Source organism: Rutilus rutilus (assembly GCF_951802725.1).
Source record: "Rutilus rutilus genome assembly, chromosome: 22".
Taxonomy (NCBI): Eukaryota; Metazoa; Chordata; class Actinopteri; order Cypriniformes; family Leuciscidae; genus Rutilus; species Rutilus rutilus.
In genome coordinates this window covers 27,440,635-27,457,570 of record NC_140227.1, presented here as the reverse complement: position 1 = coordinate 27,457,570, position 16,936 = coordinate 27,440,635, and the positions used below count along the sequence as shown (strand labels likewise).

Sequence of the window (16,936 nt, the reverse complement as noted above, 5' to 3'; positions counted from 1 at the left end):
CTTTAAATTTAACCAGACACTATACTGTACATTGTAGCTACAAACTGCTCAAATCATCCAGATTCAGTCAATCATTTTATGAAATGGTTTGTGTGTCTGTAAGTGAAAAAGTAAAAGCACACGGCTTACGTGTGCGATATGAAACTGCTTTAACGGTTCTGTCCACTTGTGTTGTCGTTATATATCTGTACTATCTGTATCTCTCACCGCCGATGTCTTGTTCGCTTCTCTGTAGATCATTTCAAACTGTGTACACTCTCCTCTTCTTCCTCATCAGCATCTCTATCTGACTCTCCCTCACTCACACACACACACACACAGTCCACTGGGCAGCTAGGTCACATTTCGATCAGTTCGCCTCATGCAGAAAGAGCTGTCTCCCTCTCTCTCTTCACCTTCCCGTCTCTCTGTTCACAAGGCTGTCGCTCTTCATCTTCAGCTCCCGAGCAGCAGCCCCAAATTAGCCACGAATACTCACAGATAGGTAGTCACTCTTTAAAGTCACCATGAAATCAAAAGTCTTGTTTTTTATGGAATATTGCAGTATTTATTTTAAAGGGTTTATCCGTGCTCATCGTTATTTTTTCCGTATATTTTTATCCACGCGCCCTCGTAATCTTTAATCAAAATAATGTCCCCTCCCTCTTGTAGAAACATCTCTTTTCTTTTCTGATGACATGTTCACTGGCGCGAGGGCGGGGCAACCTGTCACTCACATGAGATCCACCAATAGCAAACCACAACTATCCAATCAGTTCCCCTGACAAAATCAATTCACGCTCTAATTGTGTCTTGTTTCACTCGGATAAACGGCAGAAAACACTAACGCAACATCTGTTTCATGCTGACTTTAAGAGATGAATCGCTGGCATTAATAAGGCTGTATGATTTAGATGCATTCAAAATCAGCTTATTTTATACTTTGAATATTTTTTTTGTGTGTTATTTTATCCGCTGTTGCTGAGATCCTGTCATACATCACTTCTCAGATGTGCACCATGGTCATTTCAGGTTACCACATGCTGCTTTTTCCTTGTGTACAGCGGATGATGCTGTCTGATGTTGTTCAGATTGAATGTCTTGCTGTTTATGTTTTGGCACATTCATGAAAGGTCATGCTGTCATGTGATGCTGAAAGTGTTTTTTCTCTTTTATAATCCAAATATGTTTTGATATTTCAGCTATTATCTTGCTACTTTAGATCAATAAATAAAGCAAAACTGTTATTATTTTCAAAGAATGTAATTCTTTTATATATTAATTTATTATAACTAGACTTTTTTATATAGGAATTTCTTATATTTTAATAGAGCGCACAGCATTTTCTAGAATAAGTTCTAAGTTGAATGTTGTGAAATAAAAAGATGATATATCTCAAAATAATGGCAAGATTTTTTGTTGTTTGCTACACAGAAAAAAATGTATACTGGACTGCACTGGTTTTGTTTAACTAAAACAATTCAACATGTTTTAGATAATTGTAATAAAGCTGAAATAAAATAAAATATAAATATTAGATGAAAAACATAAACTTCCCTTAAATGACAAGAAATATTGCCTTGACATTGAACTAAAATATAATAATGAAACACAATTTTCAGTTGAAATTCTAAAATTACTAAAAATAAGCTTAAATAAAATAGATTGATCCTAAAATGAAATATTTAAAAACACCAAAAGCTAATCCAAAATTGCTGAAACTTAAAATGAAACCTGCAAATATGAAAAATAAAGCTAATTCCAAATATTAATAAATACTATAATAGTATATAAATAGTAAAGTAACAATGGTGCGCTCCACTGGTGCTTTCACATGACTCTTTTGAACAGGATCTTTGAATGAATCTTTAAACGAAGGAGTTCTTGCTTTGAATCAGTCTAAATCCATCATAGCGCTTACTGAACTGCAAGGTCATATGACACGGTGTAGTTTTTTATTTATTTTTATGAATGATTTTGAGACATTGAGTTATTTTTCAGATTGATCACTGACCATCATTGTTCTTCAGAGTGTTAATTTTTTTTTGCCATTAATTTTTTTGTGTGTAGATTGTTTAGTGTTGTCTTGGAACTTTTGACCAAAGATGGGGAGAAGGAGATTGTTGGAACCCACCCGCCCGTGCACGGCCACGGAGGAAAACCAGGAGGTTTCGACGTCAAAGCCCTCAGAGCCTTCCGAGTGCTGCGACCGCTTCGCCTGGTCTCAGGAGTGCCCAGTGAGTGAAAAAAACATCCGGCATTAGCGGTTACTAATAGCAACAATAACAGTAGAGTGGTTATGGTCTTTAAATATAGTGAGTATACAATATAAATCACTAATATTGTGATATCAGTGTTATTTTAGTATCATTGATATGCTATTATAGTTTGTTAATATTTTAAGTTGTATATTTTATGTTTTCACCTTTAGTTTTAGTAATTTGGTGTGTTTTTATTTTTATTTTTTATGTGTCTATATAGTTGTATTTATTACTTTTAGTTTTAGTTATTTCACTATCTCAAGTTAAACTTAAGGTGTGTTCACAACTTCACACTTGTAGTTCGGTTCACTTGTTTCTTTTGGTCCGGACCAAAAAAAAAAAAAAAATTGTTTGTCCTGGCCCTCTTAGCGTTCACAGTGGCATTTTAACACTGAACCTAAAGATACCGAACCTAAAGGCATAGGGATATGGTCACAACCTGATTGGTCGACTTTTATTACGTATATTTTGCGACGGAACTTATAGAACATCCAAAACTATGCTGTGTGTTGGGATAAATGCGGTTATTGTATGTGTGTAGCCTACATATGATGGTGTTTTGACCAGTGTTTTTTGTGTAAAGTCAAAACAGCGACAGAAATCTCTCCGGCACACACACACAAGTGAAGATCTGCTGCGAGGTGGTTCAGATGTGTGTACCGAACTGTGATGGGCAACATCACGACTATGAGGAGAAAAAACACGTATGCTTGAGCAGTCTGTCCTTTTTATGGTCGCATCTTGTGATATCACGTCCCGTTTTTGGTTTGTTTACATGTCTTTGGTCCATATTGAGTTCATATTTCATTAGAACCGCACCAGAGTTCGTTTGGAAGTGGACAGAGACCCATCTTTTCTGCGTCTCGGTCCGCTTGCTTGGTGGCACCAGGGTTCAGATGTCAGAGTTCACACTTATTCAAATTAACCGCACTAATATAGCAATCGCACAGGGTTTGTTCTAATCAAACCAAACATGCCAAGTGTGAACACACCCTAAAAGAAAATGAGAAATATTGCCTTGGCAACTTGCAGAAATAAAAATATTTCAGTTTTTTTACATTTTATTTAATTTAATGTTTATTTTGTTTCAAGTAATTTTTTTTTTTTTTTAATGGTTTTAGCTTTAGATAATGATAATAACCCTAAGTGATATAGATATATATTTTATTTTAGATCTTTAATTAGTGTGCTGACAACATGTTTAGCAAGGTAAAAACCCTTTTGGGGGGAATTTTTTTTTAAACGCCCCCTTAGAAATCTGATCACGCTGATAACATATTCAAGGGTTAAGATGTTCAGGCAGTGCACTGACTTGTCATTTTCGGAAATATGTCGTTTTGCACCACACTAATCATGAGGCGGTTTGACAGCTTCCCCTTCCGAGCGCCCGGAGCTCCAGACCCCCGCAGAGGGGTGGATGTTGGGTGAGAGATGGCGCATGATGTGGCCATATGGCGGGAAAAGCGCAGCATTCCTTGCTGCATCCCCTCAGGATCGTTCTCTGAGAACAAGCTGTCAAACTCAATGCCCTAAAGACACTAGTGTGTGTCTGTGTGTATGCAATAGGAACTAGATGTGAAAGTTTGGACTTAAATGCACCCGAACGCTGTCGATCTGCATTTTTACGTGCTTTTGCATATCCTCAGGTTTACAGGTGGTGCTGAACTCCATCATTAAAGCCATGGTTCCTCTCCTCCACATCGCCCTGCTGGTTCTGTTCGTCATCATCATCTACGCCATCATCGGTTTGGAGCTTTTCATTGGGAAAATGCACGCTACCTGTTATTATCAAGGAACAGGTTTGTTAAACCTCTGTGCCTTACATGAATGTTGATACACTAGTGTTCAAAAGTTTGGAGTCGGTAAGATTCGTCTATTCTGCTCACCTAGACTTCTTAACGGGATAGTTCACCCAAAAATGAAAATTAGCCCATGATTTACTCACCCTCAAGTCATCCTTGGTGTATATGACATTCTTCTTTCAGACGAATAGAATCGGAGTTATATTAAAAAATATCCTGGCTCTTCCACGCTTTATAATGGCAGTGAATGGCCGTTTCTGTTTTGAAGTCCATAAAAGTGCATCTATCCATCATAAAAGTGCATCTATCCATCATAAATGTGCATCTGTCCATCGTAAAAGTGCATCTATCCATCATAAAAGTGCATCTATCCATCATAAAAGTGCATCTATCCATCATAAATGTGCATCTGTCCATCGTAAAAGTGCATCTATCCATCATAAAAGTGCATCTGTCCATCATAAATGTGCATCTGTCCATCGTAAAAGTGCATCTATCCATTATTAAAGTGCATCTATCCATCATAAAAGTGCATCTATCCATCATAAATGTGCATCTGTCCATCGTAAAAGTGCATCTATCCATCATAAAAGTGCATCTATCCATCATAAAAGTGCATCTATCCATCATAAAAGTGCATCTATCCGTCATAAAAGTGCATCTGTCCATCGTAAAAGTGCATCTATCCATCATAAAAGTGCATCTATCCATCATAAAAGTGCATCTATCCGTCATAAAAGTGCATCTGTCCATCGTAAAAGTTTATCTGTCCATCATAAAAGTGCATCTATCCATCATAAATGTGCATCTGTCCATCGTAAAAGTGCATCTATCCATCATAAACGAACTCCACACGGCTCCGGATAGTTAATAAAGGTCTTCTGAAGCGAAGCAGTGAGTTTAAGAAAAATATCCATATTTAAAACTTTATAAAGTAAAATGACTAGCTTCCGGCCAAACGAACATACGGATTCCACTTAAGTCTAAGCGCAACTTATGCGAGTAATGTGACGTACTGCTGATATTTACTCTACGCCATGGCGCACTAAGCTACTTCTCACGTCATAAGTTGTGTAAGTTGTGCATTAGCCGTAAGTAGACTGCCTATGGTCGTTTGGCCGGAAGCTAGAATTTTACTTTGTAACGTGTTAAATATGAATATTTTTCTTACACAAACTCATTGCTTCGCTTCAGAAGGCCTTTATTAACCCCCCCAGAGCCGTGTGGAGTTCGTTTATGATGGACAGATGCACTTTTATGATGGATAGATGCACTTTTAGATGCACTTTTATGATGGACAGATGCACTTTTATGATGGATAGATGCACTTTTATGATGGACAGACGCGCTTTTATGATGGATAGATGCACTTTTACGATGGACAGATGCACATTTACGATGGATAGATGCACTTTTATGGACTTCAAAACAGAAACGGCCATTCACTGCCATTATAAAGCGTGGAAGAGCCAGGACATTTTTTTAATATAACTTCCGATTGTATTCGTCTGAAAGAAGAATGTCATATACACCTAGGATGACTTGAGGGTGAGTAAATCATGGGCTAATTTTCATTTTTGCGTGAACTATCCCTTTAATGTGTCTATCCCTTTAAGTATTTCTGACATATTTTCCGATTTAATTCCAGTAATGTAGGATTGTTACATAGATTATGTGAGACGATTATATAGATTCATATTTTCAACAAATTGAGATTCATAGGAATTGTTTCTTGCAAGGATTTATAGTTATTATGTTTGTTAATATTTGATCTTCTCCTCTCTGTGCAGACATGATAGAGGACGAACCTGCGCCGTGTGCTGTTAACCGTCACGGCCGTACATGTACCATTAATGGCACCATGTGTAAGGAGGGCTGGCACGGCCCCAACGGAGGCATCACAAACTTCGACAACTTCATGTTTGCCATGCTCACTGTGTTTCAGTGCATCACCATGGAGGGATGGACGGATGTACTCTACTGGGTTAGTATTAGCATGAGACTTCACACACGTCGTCTTGTTGGCGTATAATGAATGCTAGTCAGTAATTATATTTGTGTGGAGAGGATGAAGTGCTCATACAGTCATTACTGTTTTGAGGAGAGTGTGAGATGCTCAAACTAGCAGCCCACACACTGAAGCAGGAACTCAAGAGTCTGTGACTGACCAATGTGCTCTGATGAGATCCACCCACCTTTCACATCATCCTCTGGAATATGTTTCCTCCATTTCATCACAGCACATGGTTCATTTACAGCGGCATAAACTCCAGATAGATTTCCAGCCTAGATTTCCTGTGAATCACCCCTCCCAAAAAATTCTTAGTAGCTGTTTTTAAACCTCTTTATGGATTTTTAAAAAGCCAAATTTACCAGTGGACCCCCATACACTGAGGAAGTGTCTTCGCAATATTCAGATTAGTGTTTAATCGCGATGGGTTTTTCCTGAGCTAAATCCCTGCTTTTTTGTTGCTGCTTATTTGACATGTTCAATAATTGAACATGTAAATAATGTGTAATGCCGCATGCACGTTAATGCAGCTTGCCTCCTGAAAAAAATTCTAAATAAACAATGTAAACAACGTTTTGTATGTAGTATGCATGTACGTATGCGTGTTTATATATACATACATACATACATACATACATATACATATCAGCATTTTATCTAGACTAGAATAGATAAGTTTATCCATCCATCCATCCGTGTATTATATATGTATATGTGTAAAATGTGTATGTTAATGAATTTATTCAGACAAGGCTAGAGGGGAACAAGTATTTATTTATTTTAATTTAAGTATTTATAAGTATTTATTTCAACTTTGTAGACAGTGTGTGGGATTTCTCCTTTATCTTTCCTTTATATTGACTTCATCCTACACTCAAATTTCTTATTAGAAGTTAAACTTGTGAAAGTCTTCTGGTATTTCTTCAAAATATCGAAACACGTTCAAATTGAAATCCAGATTGATTTTGAGCAGAACGTCTTCTCTAGACCTGTTTTTAACCTTCCTCTCACAGTTTCTGTTTCACACTTTCATTCTTTCATTTTCTCTTTCCCTCTTCTTCCTGCTTCTCCTCCTCTCTTCTCTCAGATGAATGATGCTATGGGGTTGGAGCTGCCCTGGGTGTACTTTGTGAGCTTGGTCATCTTCGGCTCTTTCTTCGTCTTGAACCTGGTTCTGGGTGTGTTGAGCGGGTGAGCAGCTCCTCTTTTCTCTCCCCTGATATCCATTTCTTTTTTTTTTCTCTGTCTCTCTCCCAAGACTAAACTCCCATCTATGGAGTTTCTCTCAGCTAGATGTACTCTCTCTCTCCGGGTTAACCGTCCTGTTTGGGCCCTTGTAGGTGAATGACGCCATTGGCTGGGAGACGCCGTGGATCTACTTTGTTAGTCTGATCATTCTGGGCTCGTTTTTTGTGTTGAATCTTGTGCTGGGTGTTCTCAGTGGGTAAGAGAAAGAGAATCGCTGTGTGCTGTGGAGACTGCTGTGAATTTCTTATATCTTGCATGGGGTTCAGTCATGGACAAAAATTGCAAACTAATCTGGTTATTTTTCATAAAACTAGGATGTATTCAGGTAATTTATTTTTATTTTTTGTCACATCAGTATTAATAATAATTATAATAATATTAATAATACGACTCGGAATAATACATTAATTATTAAGTAGTATGTTTATTTATTTATTTATTTATTTATTAATCAATTATGCATGTTTTAATATGAATAACATAATAGAAATTGAAATTATTATACATTTAAATGTATTTTATTTTATTATTCTGCATAATTTCTATATAGTATTTATTATAAATTACATATTTATTCATATATCTGCAATGCTTTTTCCATGACTGCATATTCCTAGAGTTTTTTATTTTTTGTACGGGTTTCAGGTGTTTTCTGAAGTGTTGTGTGCTGTGAGATGATCTTCACGCCTGCCGGGTTGATTTGTTCTGAGCTGATGACATTATTAAGTAAAACGGTTCAAGGACAGAATGAAATGAGAGAGGAAGTGATTCAGACCAATGAAAGTCAAGAAGGGGAAATGAAATTGTTTAGACTAGAGGACAATAACTAGGGCGAAGCAGGTGAATGATGCTCATTCAGCAGAAACATTTGCTTTTTTGGGAGAAAAAACATTAGTCATTTGGATGATTTAGCAGTTCAGCATTTAAATACACTACCGTTCAAAGGATTGGGGTCTGAAATGTTTTATGCTCGCCAAGGCTGCATTTATTTGATCTAAAATATAGTAGAAACATTAATATTTTGAAATACTGTTACAATTTAGATACCTTTTATTTAAATTTTCAGTCTTCAGTGTCACATGATCCTTCAGAAATCATTATAATATGCTGATATGCTGGTCAGTATACATTTTAATATACATATAACAGTTGTGCTGCATGTTTTTCAAGATCCTTTGATGAATAGAACTTTCAAAAGAACAGCATTTATTTGAACATTTTGTAACATTATAAATGTCTTTACTGTCTTTTTTTTTGATCCATTTAAATCATCCTTTCTGAATAAAAGTATTAATCTTACTGACCTCAAACTTTGGAACGATAGTGAATGTTAATAGAGGTTGACATTCCCAGTAACACTGCAAAACATAGTTCATCATATCTTACATTGTACACCAGTTTTTTTTTGAGTGAACCTTAAACTGGATATAGGGTTTAGTTAAGACAGAAAGAGGCAAAAGGAACAGGAGGAGATGAGTAAGAGGAAGGAAGGGCAGATGGAGGAGAGGAAGGAGACCTGAGCCAGACAGGTGACTCAATTCGATATGGTTATTTAGTTTTTTTTAAATCAGAAAGATAACATCTCCTTCATCTCCGTCAGAGAAGGGCACAGATTTCCTGTCCTCCTCCGGAAGGGTGAAATTAATCTGCTCCTTGTGTCCGCAAGTCCTACAAGCGCTTTCTTAGAGCTGCAGGGTTATTAATATTCTCCCACGAGAGACGGCGTGCCAGTGGTGCAACATATACAATTCGCAGACCGAGCGATCTTCTGAAATTAGGTTTAGATTCCATTTTTGTGCTTTTGCCATTTTATTAAGGATGCGACACACGTCGTGTGACCTTTCGAGCGCGTTTATGTGACGTTTCTCCTTGTCCTTTGTGGACAAGCATGCACCCTGCTGGCAGGACGCTGAAGCATTTACACTTACTGTACGTTTAGGCATATATAAATATGGTAAGCATGCGCATTAGTCGTGAGAATTAGTTTAGGGTCCAATTCTCACTGTTAACTAACTATTAACTATGACTTTTCGCCTAATTACTGCTTATTAATAGTTATTAAGGTAGTTCTAAGTTTAGGTATTGGATAGGATTATGTGATGTAGAATATGGTCATGCAGAATAAGGCATTAATATGTGACTAATAAACAGTTAATATCCTTGTAATATGCATGCTAATAAGCAACTAGTTAGTGGTGAGAATTGGACCCTGAACTAAAATGTTAGCTATAATATTTTATCACATTTAAACATTATATTTAATATAAATTATTTTTATTATTTTGCATCATTTCAGAAGATTTATTTAATATTTATACTTATTCAAGAGACAGATCAGTATTGTCATCTTATAAAACCATCTAAAACCCAAGTGTTTTGGAATTGATGATGGTAAAATCTAATCTGAATTGTTTTTGGCGGGGTGGAAAGTTCATTCTGAACGTTAATCGGATCCTTAGTGTGTTTAGTGTAACTAATCAGATAAACTGAATTCTATTTGATTCAGTAAATGTTTGAAATCACATTCAGAGAATTATGTTCCAGAGACACCAAATGTGACCCTGGATCACAAGTAGCACTGGTAGCCAACAATACATTGTATGGGTCAAAATGATCCATTTTTCTTTTATGCCCAAAATTATTAGGATGTTAAGTAAAGATCATGTTCCATGAAGATATTTTGTAAATTTCCTACCGTAAATATATAAAACATTTATATTTCTGAGTGAATGCAGCACAATCGCAAACATAAATGGACAACTTTAAAGGCGATTTTGACATTGTTTGATATTGGTGATATTGTCCTATCCTAAAAAAAAATTTAATTGTCATGTCCATCACAACATTAGCAATGTCCATAATTATACATATGAATTAAGTCATTTCAAGAAAACCATAAATCAATTGTTTTTCTCAAGGTTTTTCTCAAAATAATGCAAAATACTTTTACAATGTAAAAATGTTGTTTGTAAAACTTTAAAAAACACATATCTGTACAAAATATATAATATACTGTATTTTCATACTGTATCTTCTTGTGAAACTAAATATCGCATGGTTTGATATTTTAGTATGTAATGCAATCATTTAGACATTTTTAAGTGTGGTTTAGGTTAAGTATTCTAAACATGTTGGATGATTAGTAGTGAACTGAAGGTAAAACTGTTTTCCTGAACCCAGAGAGTTCTCTAAAGAGCGAGAGAAGGCAAAGGCTCGTGGAGATTTCCAGAAGCTGCGGGAGAAACAGCAGCTGGAGGAAGATCTGAAGGGTTATCTGGACTGGATCACACAGGCGGAAGACATCGACCCCGAGAATGAGGAGGATGAAGAGGACAGCAAACGCAACCGTGAGTACCTGAATACAGCACATGACAGGAATCCATGTGAGGGACATTGTCATTTAAATGAATACTAGTAACTAGACACACATTATACAGTCCATATGCAGAAAGTTATTTCAAGTCAGGATTCAGAATTGAGCTGAGAATGCTTTTCAAATCGCAAATTAGTTCATGAATTTCAGTTACATTTAGTGTAGCAAACAGGATCGATTTGATCAATGTAAATGTGAATTTAAGGAAGCTGAATAAAAAAAAAATCCTGTTAGTTCTGTAAGTGTAGTTTTTAATAAAGAATACTTTGACTTTTCTGAAATACACTATTTCCAGAAACATTTGATGATATTAATAATGTAGTAATATATACCACCTAGAGTATAGAAGTTGTGATTTATCTGTAAATTTAATCAATTGTAATTTATATGTAAAATTGTGTGTAATTTATATATACACTACTGTTTAAAAGTTTGGGATATTTAAGTTTTTTCGGCAGCATTTATTTGATCAAAAGTACAGTACTATTGTGAAATATTACAATTTAAAAGAACTGAATATATTTTAAATGTAATTTATTCCTGTGATGCAAAGCTGAAAATTACTCCAGTCTTCAGTGTCACATGATCTTTCAGAAATCATTTTAAAATTATGATTTGTTGCTCAAGAAACATTTCTTATTATTTTCAATGTTGAAAAGAGTTGTACAGCTTAACTTTTTTTAATGGAAACAATGATTCATTGATGAATAGAAATATTCAAACAAACAATAAAATAGAAGTTCAAACAAACCGCATTTATTTAAAATATAAATCTTTTTTAACATTATAAATGTCTTTACTGTGACTTTTGATCAATTTAATGCATCCTTTGTACTGACCCCGACTTTTGAAAAGTAGTGCATTTCATTTTTTGCATTGCATTTCATGCATTGCATTTCAACTTTCATAATATGCAACAGTCCATTTCCCAGAATGCTTTAAATTACTCCTACAAAATAGTCGATCAATGTAAAGTTATCATAAAACAATGTGGTTGAGATTGTTGAATGACAGAATTAAAATCTGCCTATGTTGATTGTCTTTACAGTATTTGTTTAGTTTAGAAAAATGCCATATATCAGTAGGGAACAATCAGCATATCAAGGAATCAATAGCCATGATTAGTCACAACTGATCATTTATATTTTGTGTTGAACTAATGAAATTTGTTCAGTGAGTGAACTTCTGAATTGCGCTTTTCTGACTTGTATTAAGGGTGGTGTTTCAACCAAAGCTTTGCAACTTTTTCTAGCAGCCACTGAGGCGTCTTTAATTGGCCCGTCATGCCCATCAAACTGCAGCGTGACACCGAACAGACGTCAGCAAGCCAAAACAGCTGCCTCTGGTGTATTTTTGATGAAATAGTTGAGGAGCAGTGAGCAAGCGCTGACGCCACGAGCGCTGCCTCTGCCGCCGAACTGCAGATTTGTCAATCAAAGTCTAAAATCTTCAGGTTCGGGTTCAGTACAGTGCTGGACCGACATCTAGGACTGATTCTGCTGTGGTCAAGACATTGTCTTCAAGTATTGACTAAAAGTGACATTAAATGAGCTGAATGTAAGTCAGTCATTATGTCCGGTATCTACTGAACGAGAGGAGCTTGCTCATAAGGGCGTGAAGTGGAGAAACGAAGCAAAATAAAGACTAATCCTAATCCCTTTTATATAAGCAGCACACATGATTCTGAGCGGTTGGAGCCGCTACAGTAACAGCAGATTTCCACTTCCACTGTTCCAGCGAGCTGCTCTTTGACTGACCTCAGTTCTGCAAGAGGACGGTCGGGTTAGATTAGCCGGCTGGATTCTGAAAGGTTTTTTTTCGCTGTAATTGATTGATACAGACCCACAAAAGTCGCTCGTCTGGAAAGCTTAGCATTTATGCAGAACTTATTCTGCAAATGGAAAATCAAGCTGAATTCTGTTTCCGCTCCCGCAAGTTCACAGAATGCTTTATCTCTTAGAAGGGAATTTATTTCCATTTTTAATCAGTATGTTTGTCTTGTTTTCCAGTAAAACCTGTTTAAAACAACACATGCACACATACAGTGTATATGTATATGTGTATGTATACACCCCCTGACAAAAGTCTTGTCGCCTGTCCAAGTTGTAGGAACAACAAATAATAACTTGACTTCTAGTTGATCATTTGGAATCAGAAGTGGCTTATATGAAAGGCAAAAGCCTCTAGATTACGCTTATTTTACCAAAATAAAATCTTATCATGCTTTGATTTTTAATTATTTAATTAGGACAGAAAGGTCAGACTTTGCTTAGACACAAGTCTTGTCACTTAACAAAAATAATGTACAGTACAGAACATAAAGTCATGGTGCAGTGGAAAAAGAATTAATATTGTGTATGACTCCCATGAGCTTGGAGGACTGCATCCATACGTCTCGGCAATGACTCAAATAACTTATTAATAAAGTCATCTGGAATGGCAAAGAAAGCATCCTTGCAGGACTCCCAGAGTTCATCAAGATTCTTTGGTTTCATCTTCAATGTCTCCTCCTTCATCTTACCCCAGACATGCTCAATAATGTTCATGTCTGGTGACTGGGCCGGCCAATCCTGGAGCACCTTGACCTTCTTTGCTTTCAGGAACTTTGACGTGGAGGCTGAAGTATGAGAAGGAGCGCCATCCTTCTGAAGAATTTGCCCTCTCCTGTGGTTTGGAATGTAATGGGCAGCAAGAATGTCTTGATATCTCAGGCTGTTGATGTTGCCATCCACTCTGCAGATCTCTCGCACGCCCCCATACCCCCATACATTTTTCCTCAACCAAACTTGACTGTTTTCTGTGTGAATCTTGGGTCCATGCGGGTTCCAATAGGTCTTCTGCAGTATTTGCGACGATTGGGATGCAGTTCAGTAGATGATTCATCGGAAAAATCAACCTTCTGCCACTTTTCCACAGTCCATCCTTCCTGCAAGCTGTGGGCCTTGACTAATGTGGGCCTTGACAACACGATTTTTTAGTTGTCTTCTGTTTAATGCTGGTTTCTGAGCACTAATTCGGCCATTGAGACCACTGCGTGAGAGAATTCGACAAACTGTTCTTGTAGATACAGGGGTTTCTGGTGACCAGTTGTTATGTAGCTCTGCTGCAGTTGAAAAAGGGCTGGCCCTGGACTGTCGAACCAACAAACGGTCCTCTCGAACAGTTGTCTTCCTGGGCCTGTCATGAACTTCACCAGTTTCTTCAAATCTTTTTCTTATCCTCTCCACTTGACGTTTAGATACATTAAAGATGTCTGCCACCTCAGCAGGAGACTTGGTCTTCAGGCTCTTGATGATCCGCACTTTGGTCTGTGGTAGAATCTTTGGCATGCTGTCAGAGGTCAGGATGCATTTCAAATGAAGGTTGGGTGTGCTGGGGTTCTTCTACACACCTGGGAATGTGTTACAGTATTTGTCACAGGTGACGCTCTAATCTGTGATTAGTTGAATCCTTTAACGATGTGACAAGACTTTTGTCTAAGCAAAGTCTGACCTTTCTGTCCTAATTAAATAATTAAAAATCAAGGCATGATAAGATTTCATTTTGGTAAAATAAGTGTAATCTAGAGGCCTTTGCCTTTCATATAAGCCACTTCTGATTCCAAATGATCAACTAGAAGTCAAGTTATTATTTGTTTTTCCTACAACTTGGACAGGCGACAAGACTTTTGTCAGGGGGGTGTATATATATACACACACATAAAATTTAAAACAAAATGCAGTTATAAACAAGTTTTATAAATACTCATATTACTTCTGTAATTATAGATTTAATAAAGAATACTTTGACTTTTCAATGAATTGCACTATTTCTAGAAACATTTGATATTAATATTATAGTTATATTTGCCACCTACAGTATTTAAGTTGTAATTTATATGTAAAATTGTGTAATTTATATATACACTACTATTCAAATTTTGGGATCATTAAAGCTGAATTTATTTGCTCAAAAATACAGTATTGTGAGATATTATTACAATTTAAAATAGCTGTTTTCTATTTTAATATATTTTAAATGTAATTTATTCCCATGATGCAAAGCTTTTTCAGCATCGTCACTCCAGTCTTCAGTGTCACATGATCTTTCAGAAATCATTCTAATATGCTGATTTTTATTATATAAATGAACTCTAAATCATCTGTTTAATAGAAAAACAGAAAAAGTTCTGTTAATTTTCTGCCATGACATTGTCTGTTGATGTTATGAAAATTTCCTTTAACCCTAAAACACAACACAATGCATTGTGGATTCTAAATATGGGTAAAACACCTGTGAAAAATCAATATGGAAAATTCCATCATATTAACGCAGCACAATGGGACCTATTTTTATGGGTTGTTTTAATATTTTTACTGAAAACCAAGACAAAGACATTGAATAAAAATAGATTTTTGTTTTGACATGATTTAGTCATCATATTTGCAGTTAATTTGTGATTTGAACTGTGTTTGAACCGATAAGATAATATCCAACATCTCATTGCTGTTGCTTAGATATCACAAAACAGCATAAAACCACATATAAAAATGTTTTGTAATATTTACCATGTTATTTCATTGGTCTGCCATGTACCTGTTATATTTCTGATGATTTTAGATGTAAATTTAGGAGTAAATTGGTTGTTCATTTTCTAAGTATAAATAATATCTTGAGTCTCCAAGCAAACAATTTCATCTCCATATTGACTCGTACCACTTTTTGTGGTTACAAGACCATACTGTAGTTTTAATGTAATTAATTGTGCAGCCTTATGAGAAATAGCAGTATGCAATTGAGCAGTGTGAGAAAAGATTGGCTTCAAAAAATATAATCAGTGACTTAACTTATTTTTTCTGAACTCTAAGTACTGATGAACTTCCACGAATGTACGTGGCGGGCATCGAGGTCAGAGGTCAGCTTCATATACACACATTCAAACATCTGCACCATCGAATCTCAACATTTGGACCCTCGCTATGTTCCTATGTTTTCATTGAATTCATTGCACCCTGTTCCTAATAACCTGCTCTTGCTCACTGTTAACTAACTACCCTTCATCCTTTGCTCCCATCCAGCAGACCAGTTGCCTCGATGTTGATGTTGTTGTGGTTGTTGTTTACTGTTGTTAATTGTTGTGTTTGGTGCTGTTCTTGTTCCCGTGCTTTAACCTGTGTCGATGTGGCTACTCGTTCTCGCCCTCGTGACCATGCCACGGCTGTGCTGTGCTGTGTAAATCATGCATGGGCTTTGGTTGCATGGGAAATGAAGGGGTTACATTGGCCAGCCTCATGGAGAAGAAGAAGAAAGGGTTTGGCTGGTTCAGCCAGTCCTCTGACACTCATGGTAAATCTCCCTCCCACCCTTCTGTCCCTTTCATATGTGTGATTACTTGATGATATTCATGAATATTACCTGTTAGAAGCCTTACGTAGAGTTTGTTTAATAGGCTCTCTTTTGAAAAGAGATATGTATTACTCATGACTTAGGCACAAATGCCCTATTTTGGCCTGTATGGAAGTATGTTGTGAAGCTTATAATATGTCTATGTGTGTGATGCTTATGCGGATGCTATAGTGTGTGAATGCACTACTTGTGCTTTGCAAATGTGTGTGTTTTCCTTCTCTATGACCGTCAGCGCCTATATGCTGTTTGCACCCAACAGTTTTTCCTCAGCATTAGCGTTATCGAAATCCTGGCTTGCCCGTTTCCTCCTTCCTGTACTAATTTAGTCTTCTCATTGTCATTCTCTCAAAATCAGAGTGAGTCAGAGATCAGATCCGGCAGGAGTGGGAGCGCAGCGTCTCTACAACTTAAAAAATCCCAAAACAGTGACAGCGAGTTTCTAACATAGAAATGAGGTTAAACCCAGATCACCAGGCTCATGGTCAGCAGTTTATAGAGAAGTCACAAAAAGTCTGATCACACTCGCTTATTACGGTCTTTGGATGTGTCAGAATTTATCCGTATATCCTGAGGGAATGTGAGGGCTGAGCAGAACATATATTTTGTACTTTTCCCCTCAAGCGGCCTTTTGTTTTACCATTACTGAAGTCATGATTGAACTATTGGCCTTTTAATTCGATTTCTATAAATATCTCTCAGCACAGATACTGTAATTGAGCTATCATATAAAAACACTTTACATTTTCTGCTTTAACATTAGTATGGAAGTAAATTAATGACAAATGTCTTTGAAACATAAACCATGTTGAGTTGCACTAATTTTAATGTTTTACATTTAAAATGTACATTTTACATTTTAATATATTTTTTTCCTTCA

General features: G+C 36.4%; 1 protein-coding gene across 1 annotated transcript in view; it reads left to right on the top strand.

Moving 5' to 3' along the window:
• The window catches only part of cacna1da (calcium channel, voltage-dependent, L type, alpha 1D subunit, a), an 87,246-nt gene that overhangs the window by 29,725 nt on the left and 40,585 nt on the right, over positions 1 to 16,936 (top strand). The window contains exons 5-10 of the mRNA XM_084394623.1: positions 2,050 to 2,216; positions 3,887 to 4,039; positions 5,833 to 6,026; positions 7,141 to 7,244; positions 10,482 to 10,648; positions 15,925 to 15,999. Of these exons, the coding sequence (XP_084250749.1) occupies positions 2,050 to 2,216; positions 3,887 to 4,039; positions 5,833 to 6,026; positions 7,141 to 7,244; positions 10,482 to 10,648; positions 15,925 to 15,999 (860 nt within the window). The remainder of the gene's footprint in view (positions 1 to 2,049; positions 2,217 to 3,886; positions 4,040 to 5,832; positions 6,027 to 7,140; positions 7,245 to 10,481; positions 10,649 to 15,924; positions 16,000 to 16,936) is intronic.